A 23459-nucleotide genomic window follows, 5' to 3' on the forward strand; every position below is an offset into this window, starting at 1 on the left:
CAGGAATGAGACCAGGCACGACAGTGTCCACACACAGAAATAGGGGACTTCTGTTTAGGTGTCTCCTTTTTCAGAGTGCAGGGACCTCTCCAGGACCCCCTGGCTGACTCCCCTGCAGGTCTCATTGGTCAGAACTGGGTGACACGCTCACTTCTAAATCAGTCCCTGAGGGGAGGGATGCCTTAGCCTCACCTGATCTACCTGCTGGGCCTGGGGCAGCACTCAGCTTTCCCTGGGACCCCGTAATGTGGACAAGGACAAATGCCTGAAAAAGGCTTTAGGAGTGAAGACATGGGAACATGGATGCCATGTAGACAGTCTACTATGGCAGATTTTATTTTATAATTTAAAAAATTACAGGGAAGCCTGGGTGGCTCAGCGGTTTAGTGCCTGCCTTTGGCCCAGGACATGATCCTGGAGTCCTGGGATCAAGTCCCACATCGGGTTCCCTGTGTAGAGCCTGCTTCTCCCTCTGCCTCTCTCTCTCTGTCTCTCATGAATAAATACAGTCTTTAAAAAAATAAAAAATAAAAATAAAAAATTACAGCGTCCCTGGGTGGCTCAATTGCTTAAGTGTCTGCTTTTAGCATGATCCCAGGGTCCTGGGTTAAAGCCCCGCATTCGGCTCCCTGCTCAGCAGAGAACCTGCTTCTCCCTCTCCTGCTGCCTGCTGCTCCCTCTGCTTGTGTGCTCTCTCTCTTTCTCTCTCTCTCTCAAATAAATAAATATTTTTAAAAATTACATAACTTTTTATTTTTTTATCTTTGTTTATTTTATTTATTCATGAGAGACACACAGAGAGAGGCAGAGACACAGGCAGAGGGAGCAGCAGGCTCCCTGCGGGGAGCCTGATGTGGGACTCAATCCCAGGAATCCGGGATCATGCCCTGAGCCGAAGGCAGATGCTCAACCCCTGAGCCACCCAGGCCCCCCTACATACATGTTTAAAAATTTAAAACTACCCTCATGTGGCTGGCCCCACTGCTGAGGGCTTTGGTGGGAACCGTGTTGCTGTGTCTACTCTGTGCATGAAACCTTGCTGCTCCTAATGGATGATAATCATGGCCTAAGCAGGAACAAAAACCCTGTGCTGTTTCTGCTGCACGATATTGTTTCATCTCTGGGGACATCAGGAACTGAGCAGGACCCACCTGGACGTCATGAGGCCCAAAGTTCTGTTGGTGTGTCCATCACTTGGGTCACGTGACCCAGACCACTGACCAGGGATCCCATCTCGGCTAGGAAGGTCCCTTACTCAGGCTGTCAAGGCTCAAAATCAAGTTTTGTCGTTAGCCGTGAAGTGTGCTAAGCTTTCTGCAGACATTATTTGACGCGGCCTTCTTAAATGTTATATGCTGGGCCAAGATGAATGAAGTGGTCTTGAAAGTTCCCTGGATCCCAGTGCTGCAGATCTGAGGGCGGGGGTAGGAGAAACCACTTGGAGGCCCTTTGGGTTTTCTGGAGTCCACAGACTTCCTCAGGGCCTCTTTTTTTTTTTTTTTTTACCAACTGAGTCTGAAACAGCTGCAGGAGAATCATTGTTTCCTTTCAACTTGCATAGTTGCCCAATGTTTAAAGCCAGAGATGCAGAAGTTAAGAGAATAAGTTCAAAGTCTTCCAACAGAGAATAAGCATTACTTTGTATTCAGATTCAAATTGCTGCCAGGACATAAGAATAAGTGGATTTATTTTAAAAATTTTTCTATTTAAGTTAAAAAAAAGTTTTTTTTTTTAAAAGTAATCTCTACACCCAATATGGGGCTTAAACTCACAACCCCGAGATCAAGAATCGCATGCTCTTCTGACTAAGCCAGCCAGGCACCCCACTTTTCCTTTTCTTTAAATCTACTTATTCCTGGGGTAGAGATCACTAAAAAGAAAAAAGGAAAGAAAGAAACTTATTATTTTTACCAAGTCAAGGGTACCTTTAACTTCACAGAGCCTTCTAGGCGTGAACATAATCCCTTGTGTGCAAAGCAGTGAAGTTTTCTTTCCTCCGTGTCGTGGGCTAGGCACTCAGGAGCTCCCTGATTGTAAATCTCAGAACAACAGATGGAAGGATAAATGGAACATTAAAAAGTCATACGGGATCTCGCCACTTGTTATTTAAAGAATTTCTAGGTCAAGACAATTCGAAGTGCTACCTGCAGCCCGAATGGAAATACTTGAAGGCCAGAGATGTTCTTTGGTTAAGCTTGCTCAGCAGGATGTCTGAGGATGTACAGGCCCCTACATCTATCAGGGGCTCACGCACCTCCAGGTGGACCCCACGCCTCTGTGCTTACGGCTGATCCGCTTTTCATCATGACACCTGGGCTTACCAATCTCGAAACTGGTAGACCAGAAGAAGGAAGAAGATGCAGGGGGCACCTGGCTGGCTCGGTGGCTGAGCGTCTGCCTTCGGCTCAGGGTGTGATACCGGGGTCCTGGGATCAAGTTCCGAATCGGGCTCCCCGCATGGAGCCTGCTTCTCCCTCTGCCTGTGTCTCTGCCTCTCTCTCTCTCTCTGGGTTTCATGAATAAATAAATAAAATCTTTGAAAAAAAAAAAAAAAGATGTCATATGGGGGGAGAGGCACGGTCAGCTGGCTCCCGAATTCTCTGTAGGGATCAAACAACCTGGCCTCCTTGTGCCTTGGCTTCCCTGAGTGTGGAATAAACTCAGGTTGCTGGCATCACAGCGACTCCTGGAAGACTCTCCCGAGCTGCCAAGAGGCTGGTCCCCAGAGGATCCTTTGTGTGCCTGCCTGTGATCAAGGTGCACATGCCTAACCTTCGGAAGATGCCAGCCGAGACCCAGAGGCCAGCCTCGGTCACCAAGGACACTGATGTCTTTGTCCTCAGGCTGCAGGGGCTTCCTGAGCCTGGTGGTAAGTCCCCTGTCCCTGCTGTGTAAAGGTCAAAGGTCTACCCTGCGTCTCTCGGGCTCTGGAGGAAGGTACAGGGGCTTTTGGACTTGTGTCACCTGCATGGTTTCTGGGGAGTGCTAGACACCCCCCAGTGTCCTGGAGGCAGCGACAGGCCTGCCTCTGCAAGAGCACAGTAGCTGACAGAGGCCATCATGCAAGGCAGGGCTGGGAGGCAGGGTCCCTTAGAGGGATGATTGTGAGTTCACACAGTAGCGGTTTATTTTATTTTATTTTATTATTATTATTATTATTTAAGATTTTGGTTTCTTGGTTTACCAAGAAAAGAGATAAGGTCTGTGCTAGCAGCTGTTCACGCGAGGACTGGTCTTTTGGGGACGCCTGGGAGGCTCAGCAGGGGAAATTCCAGACGGGGAAGTTCATCCATCCTCTAAATAAACAGGATGATCCTAGTAACAACCAAAGGAGTGAGCAGGGTAATAATAATCTATGGTTCCAGAACATTCCGGAGGCAGAGCTGTGAGATGCCTGGCTAGGGAAGCATCTACATAGAGCCTAACCATTTACAAAGTTTTTACAAACATTTTCTTATCTAAGCTTTTACAACCCTAGGAGATACGTTTTCGGACAGCAAATCCCATCAACATCCAATTAAAAAAAATTTTTTTTTATCCTTTGAAAGAGAAAGATCTTAAAAGCTGCTCTGGGCTATGGAGATGGTTCAATCAGGCACTGCCAAGGTGGGAAGGGCTGAGAGATGGGATTTTCAGCGAGGTGTGAAATGAGCAGATGTGTGGGTCTCAGCGGGAGGTAACAGAACATTCTGGAGGCACAGCAGCAAGATGCCTGGCTGTGGAATTGAGCAGAAACACCCTCCCCAACTGCCGTGGTCAAAAGCCTTTGGGGGGACAGGAGATTTCGGGGTCTGAGGTGGCCCTGTCTTTTATCTATGTCAGAGAGAGGGGGAGGTCTGGGCCCTCTCTGTCTCTCCCCCTCTCTGCCCACAGGACTGAAAGTGGAGCAGGCCTTTCTCTTCCTTCCTTAGGTTTGGGGAAAATGCTTCATTGATCCTATTTAGGATGCTCTGCTTCTTATCCCTCACTCGGTGTCCCCCTGTTGTGTGACCTTTGGTCTGTGCCTTCTTGGCACCTCATTGCTCCTGCCAGGCCAACCCCACCTCCGGCTGGTGTGACCCACAGAGGAGCAGCCTGGGAGCAATTGCTGACTTGCGAAGTCCCGATGTAGCCTCGGAGAGAAGTGCCACACAGCTGCATCAGGGTCGGAGAAGCGAGGACTATATTTTGTGAAACAAACAAACCAAAAAGAAGTATGATTGGGTTGGCTATTTTTATTCCTCTGAGCCGGAAGCTGAAAGGCCTCAGGTCATCCTTTGTTGTCCTAAATCTCATCAGATGAGGGCTGTGTTTCCCAGGGCACAGGGAAGCAATTCTCTTATGCCAGGCCTGCTGTCCTACTCGGTGACACAGAGGACAGGACAGGGTGGGAGAGCACCACCCCCAAGGATGCTCCCACTTGGTCCATGGGATGGAGAGATGTGTTCAATGCACTCAGAATAAAGGCCTAGGGTAAGGGTCACGACTTCAACCCATCCATTATTTAATAGGGTTCTGGAAAATGGCAGGTGCCACGACAGGTAGAAGACAATGAGTGGATACAGTCCTAAGACCCAAGCAACTTGCAATTTGATGAGATACAGACCCAATTCTTTTTTTTTTTTCCTAGACCTGATTCTTTTACAATCCCATTGAAGGCGGCATGCCTTACGTGGAAGTGCCCCGTTCATAGGCATCTCAAGAAAGAACAGGAGACAGGGAAGGCTTTCGGGGGGGCTGCAGAACTTAGAAGCTACATCTTCACTGTTTGCATGTCAGCCCTATGCGGTAGGCTGAGCACCTGGGAGGAAAATCTGCTTTTATATCATGTATCTTCCCACACTGCTGTGCTTAATATGGTGTCTGAATAAATTAAGGAGCTGAATAAATGTTTGCCGAGTTAACAAAGGGATGAATAAATGAACAGACAGAGTGGAGGTGGAAAGAGAATCATTCTGGACAAAGGAAAGCTGGGGACAAGATTTATAGAAGATCTCAGATGGCAGGCCTTGATGCTTACATTTATTTCTGTCGTCGATGTAGACTCAGAGCCAAGGTGTGAGTTTGCGTTTGTGTTTTTGCAAGCGAGTTCTGCCAACAGCATTAAGAAGAGGGCCCTGGAAGAGGGCAGACTTTTTGGCAGCGGAACCAATTAGGGAAAGGGGAGCTTTGCCTCTCCAGATGGAAATGAGGTATTTTAGAAATGTGTAAGGTCAGATGATAACTTTTGCAGATCTGGCTTCTTGGCCTCGAGTTTTCCCAGGTTGGAAATGATGCAATGGTATTAGCTCAAGGCCACTGGACAGCCGCCAGAGCTCAATTAGGAAATTGTGCCTGTGGGGTAAGCTACATTTTCCATACTTTTCTAGGCTGGAAACTTTGCCAGATGGCCCAAGTCAGGAGAATCTGCCATGTTTTGCGAGGCTGTCTTTTACCATCAAATGAGAAAGTAATCTCTTCCAGACGTGGAAGAGAGTGGACATGTCCCTGTGACCAAATGTGTAAGGGGCAGATGCCAGGGTGGGTTGGGCCACCGGAGACTACGAATAAATGCCACTGGGCTTCCCACACAGCCTAAACACTTACTTGACTCCCTTAGTTACATTCAAAGGGATCATTCAGACCTTACTTCCTGTTTCTTTGGCTGTTGTGGGGAAGACGTTGGGCACTGCAGGCTGAAATTTGAGCTAAGGCTGTCACTTGCCTCCCAGTGTCTCTCCAGCCACGGCCCTCCCTTTAATCCATACCCCCAATCCTCGTGGTGTCACCAACTTCCCGATGCTTTCTTGGGGATGAGTCCTGATAGTGTACTAAGAACAATGGAGAAGATGTGGCTATAGGGACCAGGGACAGTGTCCCCAGCTCAGGTTAATCCTGTTGGGGAAGATGGAACAGCCACAGCATCCGGGCCCAGGCAGGTGTGAGCAGGCCACTGATCCCATATCCTGACCAAGTCAGCCAGAGGTGGCCACATGGAAACAGCAGCTTCAGATTCCGGCTCCTAGTGGTAACTCAGCTGAGCAATCCAAAGGAGCCAGAGGATCTCTCTATGGATGCCAGAACTTGGGAATCTTCATCACCATCCTAGGGCACCCATCAAGCCTTCCATCCACCAAATGAGAGGTGACCACAGACAAGTGAGGAGCTTACTAATAAAAATGTTCATCGAAAAAAAAACGTTCATCGAGCTGGGACCTCGCTCAGGATGTCTTGGAGTACTCTCAAGAGTCTGAGGAAGAGAGCAGGGATGCTGTTGCAGACGAGGGAGGCCACTCCATGTCATCTCCACTAGTGCTCAGCTGTCTCACCAGCCCTGCCCTTTGCTCTGCCTGTTATGCACACACTACTGTGTGCACATACACGTTGCATCCCCGACGTGTCATTCAAGGAAGAGTGTTTGATCCTCTTTGCTCTCTCCTCTCATTGCTGGTTAGGGGTCGAGGTGACATTGAGATAAGGGCAAGGCAGCAAGACAGAACGAACCCATGGCCCCGATGAAAAACAAGACCACCCGTATCCAAATCATTTAACTGTCAGGACTCCTGTGTCAATATGGCTTACTGTTTATCTAGAGAATTCTTCCCCCCGGAAGATAAGACTGTAAACCAATAAATAGCTTTACTGTTTGCTTCAGGAAACTCATGAAAAATAATGTCTTCTCACAAAAGCTGGCTCATCTTGGCAAACAACCCCCTCTCAGGAGGACAGATTGCTCACCTGGGCAAACAGCTTATTTATCAGACAACTGTTTACTCATCAAGACTAGAATCTTCAAGGGGCACCTGGGTGGCTCAGTGGTTGAGTGTCTGCCTTTGGCTCAGATCGTGATCCTGGGGTTCTAGGGTCGAGTCCCACATTGGGCTCCTCGGAGGAGCCTGCTTCTGCCTATGTCTCTGTGTGTCTCTCATGAATAAATAAATAAAATCTTTTAAAAACCCAATCAATGGATCCCTGGGTGGTGCAGCGGTTTGGCGCCTGCCTTTGGCCCAGGGCGCGATCCTGGAGACCCAGGATCGAATCCCACATCGGGCTCCCGGTGCATGGAGCCTGCTTCTCCCTCTGCCTATGTCTCTGCGCCTCTCTCTCTCTCTCTCTCTCTGTGACTATCATAACTAAATAAAAAAATTAAAAAAAATTCAAACTTTAAAAAAAAAACCAATCAAACATACCATAATTTATACATTTAAACAAGTGTTGTTTCCTCCAAATTAGATTCCTTGTGAGTCTCTTCTTGTATTTCAATGATACTACTATTGCTTGAGACATTTTCAAATACCCCCCCCTTTTTTTTTGAAGATTTTATTTATTTATTCATGAGAGACACACACACAGAGAGAGAGGCAGAGACATAGGCAGAGGGAGAAGCAGCCTCCATGCATGGAGCCTGATGTGGGACTTGATCCCGGGTCTTGCCAGGATCACACCCTGGGCTGAAGGCAGGCACTAAACCGCTGAGCCACCCAGGGATCCCTCAAATACCTCTTTTGTAATTATGTCTTGATTTGCCAGCCTCAGTGGTCATAGACCATCTTTTTTTTTTTTTTTAATGAAAAACATTTTATTATTGGCAATTTCAAACCTATACAAAAGTGGACACAATCGTACAATGAACAATTATCAACTTAGGACCAATCTTATTTCATCTAAGCCCTTAATGAAGTTTGAGCTAAAGCTGTCACTTGCCTCCCAGTGTCTCTCCTGCAATGACCTTCCCCTTAATCCAAAAGACAGGGCTTCTTTGAAAAATGTTAGCTGTGATGCTATTATCCTGCCTAAAAAATCAGTCATTTTTTTAGTATCATTGCATGTTCGAAGAGTTTAAGCTCCCTGGTTTCATAACAATTTGTGAAAATGAAGATGGAAATCAAGTACATATGCTGCAATTGGTCGATGTCTCAGGTCTTCTTCTCTTGAAAAGTTTTAATTGAAGTGCCTGAATCTTACCTGTTACGACTCAGTGATCACCCAATCTCTTTTAGCCCCTTCCCCCTTTTTCCCTTTGGAATTTATCTGATAAAAACTGTCATGCAGGGTTTCCCATAGTTGATGCTTGGGCAATTGTTTCCCCATGGTATCATTTGGCATGTTCCTCTGTTCTCCGTTTCCTGTAAATTGGTGGTTACACCTACAGGCTTATCAGATCAGGTCAGCTTTTGCCAAGACCATTTCATAGGTGTTGCTTGTTTACTCCTAGTGGGAGGCTCATCATTCCTGGGATGTCTCTTCTTGAAAGCATCTTTTGGAGGTCGAGGTGCTTTTTTACAAACAGGCCAAAGCCTGTCGGAGCCGAGCCTAGTGAGCAACGTGGGTGCTCAAGTGCGAAAATGATGGTTTGAGAAAAACAAAGTGTGATCAAGCTATAAATGATGCTGTCGTGTGGCTGCTAAACTGGTCCTCAAGGAAATTCCACAGCAGCTCCGGAAATGCGCTGTGCGGTGGCAGCATCCAGAGTGCAGCCACCCGGGGTGACTAATGCACAGGGCACGGCTGGGACACCGCCAGAGAAATCGCGCGCGTGGGTCGTGACGCCGTGTGGGTGGCCCCCTCCGGGCCTTGAAGGCCCCACGTCTCAGCGCGCATCACACTCGTGCTTCAGGGCTGGCGCTGGAGCTGCGCGGTCCCGCTGCAACGCGGCGCTCCCGGCCCCCGGGGGCTGGCCCGGCCCCGCGTCAGCTCCATCGCGGGGCCCGGACGTGTCGACAGGACGACGCTCGATGCTCGATGCTCGGTTCCACCCAGTCCCTCGCGGGCCCTGGCGCTCGCCTCGGCTGCACTACTCGGCGAGGGTGTGGTCAGGGCGCTGCAGGGGAGGCCTGCTGCTCCGGCTGCTCCGGCTGCTGCTCCGGAGCAGTGCACAAAAAATGAGGAGGCACCGGACCTCCCGGGGCAGCGGCCTGCTCCAGCCCCAGGCAGCCGCGACACCCGAAGGCGCGCGGGGACCCGCCTGCTCCAGCTCAGCGGAACTCCCCGCTGGCCGTGCAGCTCCTAGAGCACCGCCCATCGCCCCGCCCATCGCCCCGCCCATCGCCCCGCCATCGCCCCGCCCGTGACGCAAGCAGGGCGGGGCCAGCGGCCTCTAGTGAGACCCGCCCGGACGTCAGGGCCGGCGCCAGCTCCGAGCTCCGCCCACGCCCGCCGCCCCGAGGTGGCGCCTGCGCAGAGCCGCTCCGGCCGGCTTGGGCCCCTCCCCCTCGCCTAGCAACCGTCGTCGCGCCCGCCTCCGTCCTTCGGCCGCGCTCGCGCACGCGCGCTGCTTCCGGCCGCCCGGCCCCGCCCCCCCGTCACCCGTAACAACCACTCGAGCCGCGCCGCGCCCCTCCCGCGCCCGCCCCCCCGGTCCCCTCCCCGGAACCGGCGGCGGACCTGCGGCCGGCGGCAGTGGAACGGCGGCGGCCCCACGGAGCCGCCGGCATGAGCGCCCCGCGCCGCCCCGCGTCCCGGGCCCGGCCTTTCTGACAAGAGGTAGGCGCCCCCCGGCCCGGCCCCGCGGCTTCCTCCGCGTCCCCGCCGCGACCCCCGCGACCCCCGCGACCCCGGGAGCGCTCCCTCCGGGAGGCAGCGCTTGGGCCCGCGGGCCCGGCCGCCCCTCCGCGGCGCGCGCGGCCTCCCGGGGTCTGGCCTGTGGCTGATTTCTAAGCTCCCAATTGTCATGCAATAGAGGCCGCCCGGGTCCAGGCTGCCCCCCGGCCGGTGTGGCCCCGGTGCCCACGGAGGACGCCTCCTGGACCGGAGCATCCGAAGCTCGGGAGCCGGCAGGTCCCCAGCCCGGTCCCTGGGGGCAGCGCGGGCGGCGGAATCCCGGCTGGGTGCTGGAGGAGCTTCGCCGAGCCTCCTGCTGCTCTTTTAAGTCTCCCCTCCACCCCCACCCCCACCCCCACCCCCACCTCCAACCCCCGCATCCCTTTTTTTTATTTATTTTTTATTTTTTTAAAGACCCTGTAACCAGCCCTCTCCCCTCCGCTGGGAGATTAACTCCGAAGTTCATTTCCCCAGTTTTCAAATCGCGCACCGGCGTCGTCAGGTTCGCAAGAGACCAACGTGGTGCCGGCGCATCGCGACCTGCCGGGCCCCGGGATGGAGGCTCGCGCGGTCCCTCCCGCGGAGTTGGGCTCCGAGTGGCAGGACTTGAGAGCTGGAAGCCCTAAAAGATGATCTCTCACCCCTCCACCTCCGTCCCCCCTCCCCCCCCAAAAAACCCCTCTAATTTTTCTTTTTTGCAGAGGGGAAACTGAGTCCGAGGGAAGCCAAAGGACTGGGTCGAGGTCACAGGGGAGTAGTTCTGTAGCAGGGTTCAGGCTGCTGCTGCTGCTGGTGTCCGACAGAACCTGTTCCTTGGGAGAGTCAAGCTAAACAAACATACCAGAGAGAGTCCTAGACTGAAGTGTAATAACGTAGATAAGAATCTTCTGAAATAAAATATATCTCCCTAATCTTTTTTTTTTTTTTTTTTTTTGGTTACAGCTAGCCTTTGGGCTCCTTGAGGATATTCCATGTTGTGCTTTTGAATATCCTCTGACCATATTCAGCATGAAGTAACATTTTTAATGATTATTCTCAGCAGGACAGGTAGGCTCTTTGGGTTTATTTCTCTTCCTCTTTTTTTTTTTAGGATTTTTATTTAATCTTTTGTGAGTGTGAGAGCACAAGCAGGGAGGTGGGGGTGGTGTTGGGGGGGTTGCAAGGAGAGGCAGACTCCCGGCTGAGCAGGGAGCCCTACATCGGGCTCAGCCCCAGGACCCCGAGACCATGACCTAGGCCCAAGGCAGACGCTTAATTGATTGAGCCACCCAGGTGCCCCTCTTCCTCACTTTTTTTTTTTTTAAAGATTTTATTTATTTATTCATATGAAAGACACAGAGAGAGAGGCAGAGGGAGAAGCAGGCTCCATGCAGGGAGCCCAATGTGGGACTCGATTCCGGTCTCCAGGATCACGGCCTGAGCCAAAGGCAGGCGCCAAACCGCTGAGCCACCCAGGGATTCCCCCCCCCCCTTTTTTTTTTTTTAAGATTTTATTTATTGGGGCAGCCCAGGTGGCTTAGCGGTTTAGCGTCGCCTTCAGCCTGGGGCCTGATCCTGGAGACCCAGGATTGAGTCCCACGTGGGGCTCCCTGCATGGAGCCTGCTTCTCCTTCTGCCTGTCTCCGTCTTCCTCTCTTTCTCTGTGTCTCTTGTGAATAAATAAATAAAATCTTAAAAAGAAAAAAGATTCTATTTATTTATTCACGAGAGGCAGAGAGGCAGAGACGCAGGCAAAGAGAGAAGCAGGCTCCATGCAGGGAGCCCGATGTGGGACTGGATCCCCGGTCTCCAGGATCACGCCCTGGGCCGAAGGCAGACGCTCAACCACTGAGCCACCCAGGGATCCCTCTTCCTCGCTTTTAAATAGGGAAGTTAAGTCACTCAGAGGACTCCAGATAAAGTGTGTTTTCCAGAAAAATGCATGTAGGCTGGTGCTGGAGTGGGAATATGTACCTTACAGGAAGATTCCTTCTAGGAAGTAGGCTCCAGCATTTAATGGATTGTTGACAAGTATCACAGCTGTTTGAGGCTGGAGGTTCCCTGTAGCCAGAGTGCTTGGTGTTGCTGTCATTTGAAGACAGGCCTCTGACATAGTCTACGCAGTTAGAAAACACGGATTGACAAGTTTACTTTGGAGCCAGCTTTTGAGGAGTGTACCACAATTTGAGATACAATGGCATTTTTTTCCGTTTTTATTTTTGTGTGTCTCCAGACTTAATACCTTGAAGTGGCATCCTTTTCATTTGGCTTCTTGTAGAAGCTGTAGAAGAGAAAATGATTCGAGGATAATCAGATCATAACATTTCATTGCTGGAAAGACCCCAGCACAGGCCCTGGGAGGCAGACCAGAGCTACTTCCCTCATGACGCTGGGACTTTCTTTACCTTTTCTTGCTGCCTTCTTACCTTTTCCTTCTCCTTATGTAGTCCAAGTGTCATCTTTGGGTTTTTGTGCGTAGAGAAGTATGTGACCTACTGAGGTCCCTTTCTACACTTAGACTGTGGTGTGATGAGTAAATGCAGACTTAATTTTTTCCAGACTTAATCATGTTAAAAAAAAAAAAATCCTATATTTGTGTTTTGCAGGTGTGAGAGGATTGCTATTGTGTTACAATCATGGTGCAGAAATACCAGTCACCGGTGAGGGTGTATAAACACCCCTTTGAATTAATTATGGCTGTAAGTACTTTACATTTTAATTTAGTGTTTGGCTTTTTTTTTTTTTAAGTATTCAGATTTGATGACTTGTAAATGGATATTTATTTCATAATTTGTCTCCATTGCTTCACCTTTACTTACTCTGTTTCTATGCTTATGATCCAGATCTAGAGTTCGTGAAATGTTTTTAAACAGTAAATCTCTGAAAATCAAAACCTGCATATTTGTCTTTTAAAAATACAACTCAGGGGATCCCTGGGTGGCGCAGCGGTTTGGCGCCTGCCTTTGGCCCAGGGCGCGATCCTGGAGACCCGGGATCGAGTCCCACGTCGGGCTCCCGGTGCATGGAGCCTGCTTCTCCCTCTGCCTGTGTCTCTGCCTCTCTCTCTCTCACTGTATGACTATCATAAATAAATTAAAAAAAATTAAAAAAAAAATAAAAATACAACTCCGGCTAATAGGTGAATTTGAGTTAATTCTCTCTTTGAAAACACAGAAGTGGAATTCTGACAAAATACATCTGGAATTTGCTGCTTTGGTTTAAAGTGGAAAAGGAATATGGAGAGTGGTTTTTTCCCTTCTGCTGCTTGTTCGGAAGCATGCTCTGGTTGTCAGTGAATGCACTTATGTAGCACTGAGCACTATGGGATGGAGTTTAGATTATTCTAACGACTGCTGAATGAGTTTCTCCCCAACATCAAATTCATGAGGCATAGTAGAATTTCACAAATGGGGTGACTAAAGTCTTAATTTTCTTTGTTATTTATCTGAAGAGTTTGCCTGAAATTAAGCATTTTACTAGATGCAAAAGGAAACAAATCTTTCCTAATCACTTATAGAATATTCTTGGGTATTCCATCTCCTTTCTCGTTTGTGTTACTGTTAAGGTGTATATAAGGTGTATATAACATACGTCCCGGAAATGCTTTTGTCATGAACATAACCTGGTGAAGGGGCAGCCCCGGTGGCGCAGCGGTTTAGCGCCGCCTGCAGCTCAGGGCGTGATCCTGGAGACCCTGGAGACCCTGGATCAAGTCCCACGTCAGGCTCTCTGCATGGAGCCTGCTTCTCCCTCTGCCTGTGTCTCTGCCTCTCATTCTCTCTCTGTGTCTCTATGAATAAATAAATAAAAAATCTTTAAAAAAAAATAACCTGGTGAAAATGCAAAACTGGACCAAGAGCAAGACCCAGAACACACCAGCCCAGCAAGAAGTCCCACCTGCCCCCTCCCTCCCACCTCAAAGTTAGCCAATGCTCTGACTTTCAACACGATTGATGAGTGTTGGCTGTTTCTGTTCTATATTTAACTAGAAGCTCAGGTGTTTTCGCATCTGGCTGCTTCTGCTCAACCTTGTTTGTGAAATTTATTCAGAGCAGTAGAGTTTTGAAAAATAACCCCCCAAACACAAGTCCTCTCAAGGAAAAAATTTAGATATAGGGAGTTTTTAAAAATTGAGATGTAATTTATGTACAGTGAAATGGCCACGTTAGGTGTATAGTTTGATCAGTTTTGATGAAAGAGGGACCCACACCTCTATCAAGAGTGCTGTCAGGATTTCAGCCTTTCCATCTATTACCGCAGAAAGTTCCCTTGTGCCTCTTCTTGGTCAATGTGAGGTTTTGGGGGTTTTTCTTTTGGCACGGGGTGGTGGTTTTAGTTCTGTATTTCCTTTTTTTCTTTTTTGAAGATTTTATTTTTAAGTAATCTTTACGCCTAGTGTGGGGCTTGAACCACAACCCCGAGATCAAGAGTTCCGTGCTTGATCGGCGGAGCCAGCCAGGCGCCCCGGTGTTTCCCTTAAGTACGAGGACTGTTCAGTATTTTATGTTGATGGTTTATCAGAAAGGCTTGTTTCCTGTTTGCATGTTATGCGTGCTGCTTTGGCTTTTGGTTGTTTGCAGCAAAGACCCACTCCAGAGAGCTGGAGAAGGGGTATTGTTCATGGGAACACATGTGGCGTGATGTGGTGATGTGAGTGCAGGAATGAGAGCTGGCTGGGCTGAGTTCCAAGAACCTGGCATTGGAAGGTGGTTCCCGGCAGCTCCGGGGAACCTCGGCTGCAGTTGTCCCTGGAACTTCACCCTGTGGGACTCTGCCTTGCTCCATATGGGGGAGCCTCTCTTCCCCTTCTCCTGCTGGCCGGCTGCTTTGCTCACTCCTGGTCCTCCCTCCCTTGTGGCTTCAGCTCTCTGGCTGTTTTAGCTATTCAAAGCCTGTCAGGCCCCAGTTCAGCTTTGTGGCATTTCTTGTTGCATTCTTTCAGTTTCTAAGTGACCCAGTCTTGTCATGTTTTCCAGTTCAGATTCTAGAGAGACTCGACCTGGTCATCTCTCTCCTGGAGCAAGTATGTAGGTTATTGGCCAGCCTCCAGCTTATTTGTCCAACCCTTTCCAGTTGGCAGAGGCTGGTGGGGTTGGGGGAGAGGTGTGGGGAGCCGTGGAGCTCAGTGGCCCCGTTTGAAACCGAGAACTGCTCCAGGGGCTGGGTCAGGCCAGGTAGGTGCGGGGGGCATGGGAGCCAGGAGTGGTGTGTTCTGTTTTTTAAAACGTTAAGTACGGTTTTAAAAGCGCAGTGCAAAACTGATCGTGTGAGGCAAAGGTTTTTGATGTGTTCTGCAGACACTAGATTAATAAAGAGGAGTTTTGACATCTAATGGTCAACTTTATTTTCCTTACTTGACAATTTTCAAAATGGTGAAGTTTGTTCTGCCCATTTTATGTGTGGATTTACAGGAGAATTTGAAATTCAAGTTCTCAACCATCTCCCCTAGGCTTTTAAAATTAACTCTTTTTTTTTTTTTTAAGATTTTTTATTTATTCACGAGGGACACAGAGAGAGAGAGAGAGAGGCAGAGACACAGGCAGAGGGAGAAGCAGGATCCCTGCAAGGAACCCGATGCGGGACTCGATCCGAGGACCCCAGGATCACGCCCTGAGCTGAAGGCAGACGCTCCACCATTCAGCCACCCAGGCATCCCAAAATTAACTCATTTTTAAATTGGTTTGTTTTGAGGCAAGGTGTCTTTTCTTTTGAGTTGTAGAAAATATTTTTTAATCTGAAAATGAAAAAATGAAATATGCTCTCCTTCCAGAATTAGATAGAAACTAGAATGTTTTAAGTCGTTAGTGACTTTTGTGCGGTGCCATTGGCCACTTTGCAGACTGAAATTTGGTACGTCATAAAATCCTCATTATTATCTTCTTTATTATTATTATTTTTCACTGAGGAGAAACATTAGTATAATAGACTTAGTCTGGAACTATTCTTTGCAGTTCTTTAGAGCAAGGAATTAAAGCAAGAACAGAACTGTAGCTTCAAGAGAAAAAAGAATTTTTTTTTAAAGATTTTATTTATTTATTCATGAGAGAGAGAGAGAGGCAGAGCCATAAGCAGAGGGAGAAGCAGGCTCCATGCAGGGAGCTCGATGCAGGACTCGATCCTGGGACTCTGGGATCACGCCCTGAGCCGAAGGCAGATGCTCAACGGCTGAGCCACCCAGGAGTTCCCCCCTGCCTTTTTTTATTTTTAAAGATTTTATTTTTTAGTATGCTCCACATGCAGTGTGGGGCTTGAACCCACAACCTGGAAACCAAGAGTCCTACGCTCTACCTTCTGAGCCAGCCAGGCACTCCTCAAGGGAAAGGGTTTTGAGAGAGCACCACAGCAAGTGCCTAGTAGTGGTGGGAGCACTGGGCAGGTGGTGGGCCTGGGGAATCAAAGCGGGGCTCCAAGTCCTACTTTGAGAGGGGTCCCTGCTGGGAGGAGACCGTTGGGGGGAAATGCCACGCAGTGAACACATGTCCTTGTCTGCCAACCATAGGTGTGACTGAGCTTAGTAGTGCCAGAAAATGGCTCAGGTGGAAATTGCCTAGTGTAAGTAGCGACACGGTGGGCATCAAACACGTTAATTGCATTTGATTGATTTAATGAGAATTTATCATTTGTGTTGGATCAGTATACCCGTAGCATGAAGAAATCATGTTAGTGCTCTCATTGACTCATTTGAATTAAATGGCAAACGAGCAGGATGGTGGTGGAGTCTTCCAGCAGGCCCCTGTGGCATTGAGGGCCTGCTTTTGAGATGTTTGCCCAGGAACAGCAGGTTAGAGCCTCAGTGGGCTGAGAAATGGCCTGAGAGCACCTACCTCACCTTGGAGGGTGAGGAGCCCGAGGGACACTTAGTGGCAGAAATCTGCTTCCTGACTGTTCTCTGCGTCTCGCGCGGCCTCCTGCCCCGTGGGCACCTGCAGGGGCTTCCCAGTGTTCTTGGTCCACAGGATGCCTCTGACCTGTCCAGTGTCATCTAAGCATGTTTCCTGGGGCTCCTCCGCCGGGCTGCGGGGAGGCAGATTGAATCCCTGAAGGACATTTAAAAGGTTTGGGGTCTTGCCTGGGCAGAGTGAGGGGATCCCACAAAGCAGGAGCTTGGTATGGGCGGGAGGACTTTGATGTGCTTGTGGGGCAGTGTTTCATGTTGACATTTCTGGGGGAAAACACAATTTTAGAAAGAAACATCATGGGCCCCTTACCACCGACCCAAGGAGGGGTGACGAGGGATGGTGGAACTAAGGAGCGGGTGCAAGAGGCCTGCAGGCCAGCTGTCCTCTGTAGGCACGGGGAGCGAGGACTGGCCTGTGTCCCCCTGGCCCCAGGACAGCAGCCCCCTGAGCCGTTGGCGCGCGTGGTGTGTGCCGTGCTGCATGCAGGCCACCACCGTGCCCGCCCCTGCCCTGCCGCCCACCACCCACACGCTGGGCCCGGGGCTCTGCTCTGGCTGCTTTCCCTTGCTCGGGAGCACCGGCCTTCTTCCAGAGCCCCTGACCATCTGTGTCCCAGCAGACAGCCTGATTGTGCCCTCTGGTCTCACGTTTTTGTCCCTTTCTCTCCTGGCACCACCCGAGTTAGTTGTTTTTTCGTCCCATCTTTTATGCCTTCAGGTCACCCCATGTTCTGCTGCCAGGCACTGTGCCCACTTGGCCGTCCCGTGTGAGTGACCTCTGCCTATCTGTCTCTCCCACTCCAGACTCCTGTGCCCTCCCTCGAGGCCCTTCCTGTCCTCCCCCCTCTGTTTACCCTTACTTCACAAACATGAACTTTTAAATCTATTCTGTGCTGTCCTGGGTTGCCACACAGTGTTTTTCCGGCCCTTACACCCTTTTGACACTTCCTTCCTTGCCTTAGCTGCTTGCTTTCCCATCGGTTTCTTTGAATCTCACTCCTGCCGACCTGGCCCACTCCCCCGGGCCTCTGGGGGATCGCCTGTGTCTCTCCCTTTCCTCTGATTCCTTTTTATCAGGGTGGTTGGTGTTAGCTGCTTCCCCTGCTAATTGAGGTTCTTTTATTCTCAGGGTTCTGTACAGCTGTTTTGTATGTTCCTCAGGGGCAGTGACTTGGCGTATTATTTCCCTTGTTCTCTCAAGTGTTGGCACTGAGCACGTAGTAGGCTCTTGGATTGCACTTGGTCAGCTGTTGTCTGTGCACAGGAACTTGGAGTGTGAGGACTTGGAAGTGGGTTTGATGTAAGCTCAGATCTAAAATGTAGTTGTGGTCTGTTTTCAGACAGTTTTCTCTATGGAAAAGAAGTAACGCACTATATCCTTCAGTTAACCGATACCTCCTTTAGGACCAGAGCCCTTTGTGATGAATTTGGCTTTTTTTTTTTTTTTAACATCGTCATAAATTATATAAAGCTGTGTTGACAAGCACCTTACTAATTGTTTAAGTGATGGCTTTTATAGGTTGAATGAACAGAAAAGCTATTTGCCAGTGTACACTGTTGATTAAATGGCCCACCGCCACCAAATTTCTTTTGCTCCTTCTCTGTTTTGTTTTTGCTTATTTTGTTCTCTGTTTTTAGCCCCCTTTTCCTTTCCTCGGGGTCTCTTGGTTCCCGCTAAGACCAGATGATGAAGGCAAGAGGGAGAGATTTGCTGTGACCTGGGTACACATCTGGTCCCTGCCACAAACCAGCTGGGTGACCCAGTGACTAGGCCAGTACCTAGTGGAAGGCTGTGGTGAGAGGTGCTGGAATTAGCCTGCAGATAGGAGGGCGGGGTGGACAGGGCCTGGCGATACCTACGCCCTCCCCTCTTTCTTTCATCCAGCCCTTTGCGTACCTCCAAATATGAGGTAAAATGAATCAGTAAGTAAATGACTTCTCTGAATGTGTGTATTTTTTTTATTTTTAAGATTTCTTTTAGATTAAACAGGCATTTGTACTTACATTTATTAGGCTTTATTCCAGCCATTCAAATTTCCTGTATCAAAACAACTGGGGACACCTGTAGGGACCCCAGGTAAATTTGTATGTGTAACTGTAGTGTGAGAAGAGCTCCACGTTGAGTTAAACCGAGTCTGGTCTTTTTGGGGTGAGAGCGAGGTGTGTAGAAATCTGAGAAGTAGAGTGCTTCTTCACGAGGTGGCCTGGCACACAAGTCACCCTGCTTCCAGATTGTTCCTTGGGTTGATTGGGGGTAGAGGGGCACAAGTCCTGCTGGAACACGTTCTTGCTTTGCCCTTGCTCACTCTGTCTGGCAGCCAGCTGCCTCCTGAAGCCCTGTTCATTCTCCTGAAAAAATATTGAGCCACCTGTCCCACTTTTGCTTTTTTTCCCCTCTGGCCTGAGTCACGTGTATGATGGGTTTTGAGCAGCATTTTATTTATTTATTTTTAAAAAGATTTTATTTACTTATTCATGAGAGACACAGAGAGGCAGAGACATAGGCAGAGGCAGAGGGAGAAGCAGGCTCCCTGCAGGGAGCCTGGTGCGGACTCGATCCCGATCCCGGGACTCCTGGATCATGCCCTGAGCCAAAGGCAGACGCTCAACCCCTGAGCTGCCCAGGCGTCCCATTGAGCAGCATTTTAGTTTGAAGTGTTGTCATTGCTGGGGGCTAGCTAGTGTCTCTCGTTGCTCTTCTCGAAGCACATCTTCCTCTCATCCTAGATCTCATCCCAGGGCCTTTGGCATCCCTGACTTTGGCTTCCCAGCTCCTCATGGTGAATGGAAATACATCTTTCTGGTTGATTGAGGTGGCATTCGGTCTTCAGGTAGCCTGACAGGCAGTAGGATTTGATTTTACTCAGAAGTAAATAGGCAGTGTTCATGTGTTTCGGGTAGCTGACTTTAAACAACTTGTTTAAGTGTAGGAGTGGAGGGAAATGATCCAGTTTCTCTGATGGTATATTAATAAGATGCTGGTCAATTTTCAGTAGGGGGACGTTGTAGTCTTCTCGTTTATAGGGTGTTTGAGTGCCATAGTGTGAGTCCTACTGCATTTAATACAAGTGGGGTGTGATTAGTCAGACTTACTTAGTTTTGGAAATGGACAATTATAGTACACTTTGATTACACGCTGCTTGGGATGGAACCAGGCATTTTCCCTTCTCTTACACCCACTCGCCAACATGTTTTGCATCCTGAATTATTTTTAATGTGCTAGGGTGAGGACAGTTGTGGTTCAGTAGGAACTATCTGAAGGCGAAATAAAGCAGGATCTGACTCAGCCCCTTGCTTTTTTGACTTACCTGTTTTTGTGAAAACACAAAATACAAGAGAAGACCCCCGACCTTGTATTAGGGACATTTTCAACCATATCCGAGTAGAGAGAACGAAGTAAATGCACAGGCCCATCACCCGGGCACCCCCCCTTAGTTAGGAGCAGCGCTGTGCCACTAACTATTGTGTCATCTGCCACCCCCCCTTTTCTTTTCCTGGTGTATTTGTTTATTTTAAAGATTTTATTTATTCATGAGAGACACAGAGAGAAAGGCAGAGACACAGGCAGAGGGAGAAGCAGGCTCCCTGTGAGGAACCCGATGCGGGACTTGATCCCCGGACTCCGGGATCACGCCCTGAGCCAAAGTCAGATGCCCAACCACTGAGCCACCCAGGCGTTCCTTCCTGGTGTATTTAGAGCAGATTTCAGCATCTTGTGGATTCATCCATAACTCCTTCAGGATGCATCTCTAACCAGTGAGGACCTTTTCCTTTTTTTTTTTTTTTTTTTTTTTTACCTTTTCCTTTTGAAACACGGTCGCCATGTCATTATCCCATTTAACAAAAACATTGAGCCCATGTTTAGACTTTTCTCGACTATCAGGAAGAACATCTTTTTAGAAGTTGTTTGGTTCCTGCTCCAGATCAGCCGTTGTTCTCGGTTTTTGTATCTTCAGTCTCTGTGCTTCTCCCACATTCTCCCTTTCCTTTGTTTCCTTTCATTCCCTCCCTTTGTTAGAGAAACTGGGTCATCGTCCAGTCCCGTCCCCCTAACCTTTGGCTGACTTAATTGTTCATGGTAGCAGATAGGAGCAGATGCAGCCTCAAATCGGTTCAGTGACTCGTAGCAGCTCTCTTGAAACGCTTGATGGTAGAGATTGGAGCCAGTGGTGAAAACCCTGTCTCCCCCTTTGGTCCCTGAGACCCTCCTCAGGAATGTTGAATTACAAACAAGATGCAAAATATTCTTTCCCAAATTAAACTGGGCCTTTCTATTTATGGTTACTTTTTAACCCACTTCGTTGGTCCTAATGTGTCACATAGAAAGCGATTGAAAGGAGTTAATCTGTTGGCGAGTCTGATTGAGAGGGTTTGTGAGTAGCACGAGCAGCGGGTGCTGATGGAGGTCTGGCTGGGGGCCAGTGAGGTCGGGGGCAGTGGTCTGAGGGTCTGGCTATGGGTGCTTCTTCCATTTCAGCCCTGGGCAGGGATATCAGGCTGGTTGGAGAAGCAAACACAGAGACTTTCAACTCAAGAGAGGACTTGGATTGCCTGGTGTCATAACTGATTCTTCTTTCTTGATTTTAACCTGTACAAGCGGGAAACAGTTTTGTGTATTTCTAGGGGAATGATTTTACGTGTTGAAACGGAGAGCACATAACTGCATTCAAATTCTTTTGCAAGATACAATTTGATGTTAGGAGAACTAGCCTTTTTTTTTTTTTAAATGAAAAATGTATGTATATACCATTATCACTCTATATAAGGTAGCTGCTTTATGCATCTTGATATGGGCTGAGTGCTTTTCCATTCAGAAATCTTGCCATCTGTTCCATGGCTCTCCTGCGTGTTTTCGCACTAGAGTATTCAGAGCGCACTTTGAGTTATTGATAAGCATCCAGTGTGTAAGTGTCTTGCATATTTGATTAGAGGCTGCACGTGGAACTCTCTGGCTTGCCCTTTTGACTGATCTCGCCTCTCTCCACTTCCATGCCTTTCCGGGGACAGATGGGCTCCTCCTCTGATGATACTTGTTTTGCTATTTTGGGGGCCCAGTTGTATATTTTGTTTTTTCTGGCCCTCATAAACATCATGGTGTTTTAATTGGTAGTTAATGGTATTTGAGAACTATCTGGTTCCCTCTCACTTGACATCTCTTCCTGAGCAGCCTCATTTAAACCCATGGCTTCAACTGTTAACTTTATAAACAGAAGATCTCAAAGTTTATCTTTTGCTTAGACTCCCACTCAGCTTCCAGAGTCCTAGCCAGCTGCCTGCTAGAACATCTCCATTTGACTATATACAAATTTAGTGTGTCTGAAACAGAATCTACTCCCTCCTCCTGCCTGCACAAAGAACATAGCCTAACGGAAAACAAATACACAAAAAACAAACCAGAAAAGCCCTCAATAAAATGCCACTCGGAAGCTCTGCCTTTTCCTGTGAACTCCTGCTTCGACGAGTGCCACCACCGTGTGCCCTACCCTCAGACCAGGCGCCTCGGCATCCCTGGCTGCCTTCCCTGTTCACCCCCCAGGCTCAGGGATGACCAGACCCTCTTGGATGTCCAGGATGTCTCCTGAACCGCTTGTTTGTTTCTTTTTTTAAACTTTTGTTTAAGTCACCTCTAGACCTGATGTGGGATCAAGAGTCACGTATGTGGTCTTTTGACCGAGCCAGCCAGGCGCCCCACCCAGACCGCTTCTGAATCTGCCAGTCTCTGATCATGTTGGCTTCTCTCTGATGAGAGTTCCTGGTGTCCTGTTCGGGGCCTCTGGACTCGGACTTCTGACCCCACCTCCCCCAACCTGCTCTTGCTCAGGGCTGCTCCCAGGAGCTCTTGATGGTAAAGCTGAACATGCTCTGTGTTAGTTTAGAGTTCTTAAGTGTCTTCCCCGCACCTCAGAGTGAGGCTCAAATTGGTACCCAGCGTGGTACCTGGAGCCCTTCCCCATCTGCTCCTGCACCTCCAGCCTCATCTCCCCGCATGAGCCCCCATGTTTGCTGCGCATCCAGTTATATTGGACTAGTTGGAGTTTCCTCAGTATGCTGTTATTTCCCATCGCCTCTGCCTTTCTGCAGGCTGCCTCAAATACCTTCCTCCCTCTTTCTCACCTGGCTGACTCTTAACTGGTCAGACTCACTTCTCCTAGGTGAAATTCCCTCTCTGTGCTCTCTGCCTTCGGGCTTGTAACCTGAGCATATAGTAAGCTCTCAGAAATAGATTTGTCTAAAGAATAAGTGAATCTTGGAATATATGTTTGTGTTCCTGTGATACTTCTGCTTCTGGTAATGAAAATTTTGACGAAAGGTTACATCAGATCATATTCTTTTGGTTGGATGTATTTACTACTTAAATCATGTTTTGAAGGAACTGACTCAAATCATGTTTCGTGAGTAAAATAAAGTCTATATTCAGTAAACTGAAGCTTATAATCACTATAGTTGACTAAATGTGTCCTGGTTTTATGTATCATTTGGTGTTTTGAGTGGCTTTTCTCCCATAGTGATGAATATGGAATATAAAAGAATTTCATTTCTGTAGTTCCCCTATAGAACATTAAGTTCATTTAAAAATTGTTGACCAATAGTATGGTATTCTTTTTTTTCTTAAGTTATTTATTTATTTATTTATTTATTTATTTATTTATTTATTTATGACACAAAGAGAGGGGCCGAGACACTGGCAGAGGAAGAAGCAGGCTCCCTGTGGGGAGCCCAATGCGGGACTTGATGTCAGGACCCCGGGATCACAACCTGAGCCAAAGGTAGACCCTCAACCACTGAGCCACCCAGGTGTCCCCCCTCCCCTTTTTTTGAGATACCTTTAGGTTTAAATCTGAAAGATTGGTTATTATATGACTCTTTTTTTCCTTAGTGAATAAGTTATTCTGTACCATCAGGTAGTCCTAGTCATAAATGTGTGTGTTTTCTCTTCTTTTTCCTAGTTTTATCTTTGTGTATGTCTTAAAAACCAAGTCCAGACCTAAAAGCTGCAAGGTACAGATTTTAAGAAGTAAATTCATTTAAGAGATCATTGATTTATTGCAGGATTTATGCTGTTAATACTCAGAACTCTTCCCCA

At 48.5% G+C, this 23459-nt stretch overlaps 1 protein-coding gene across 3 annotated transcripts in view; it reads left to right on the forward strand.

Moving 5' to 3' along the window:
* The first annotated feature begins 9296 nt into the window (after nt 1–9296).
* SEC14L1 (SEC14 like lipid binding 1) overlaps nt 9297–23459 on the forward strand; it is a 55423-nt gene continuing 41260 nt past the window's right edge. The window contains exons 1-4 of one of the 3 annotated variants that reach the window (XM_055323014.1): nt 9297–9441; nt 10441–10545; nt 12084–12176; nt 23043–23142. Coding sequence is in view for 2 of the 3 variants with exons in the window: in XM_055322999.1 (XP_055178974.1) it covers nt 12114–12176 (63 nt within the window). In the remaining variant the exon portion in view is untranslated. The remainder of the gene's footprint in view (nt 9442–10440; nt 10546–12083; nt 12177–23042; nt 23143–23459) is intronic. The other 2 variants (XM_055322999.1, XM_055323008.1) reach the window with 2 other exon arrangements.

This window comes from Nyctereutes procyonoides, unplaced genomic scaffold, assembly GCF_905146905.1.
Source record: "Nyctereutes procyonoides isolate TBG_1078 unplaced genomic scaffold, NYPRO_anot_genome, whole genome shotgun sequence".
In the NCBI taxonomy this organism is placed as follows: Eukaryota; Metazoa; Chordata; class Mammalia; order Carnivora; family Canidae; genus Nyctereutes; species Nyctereutes procyonoides.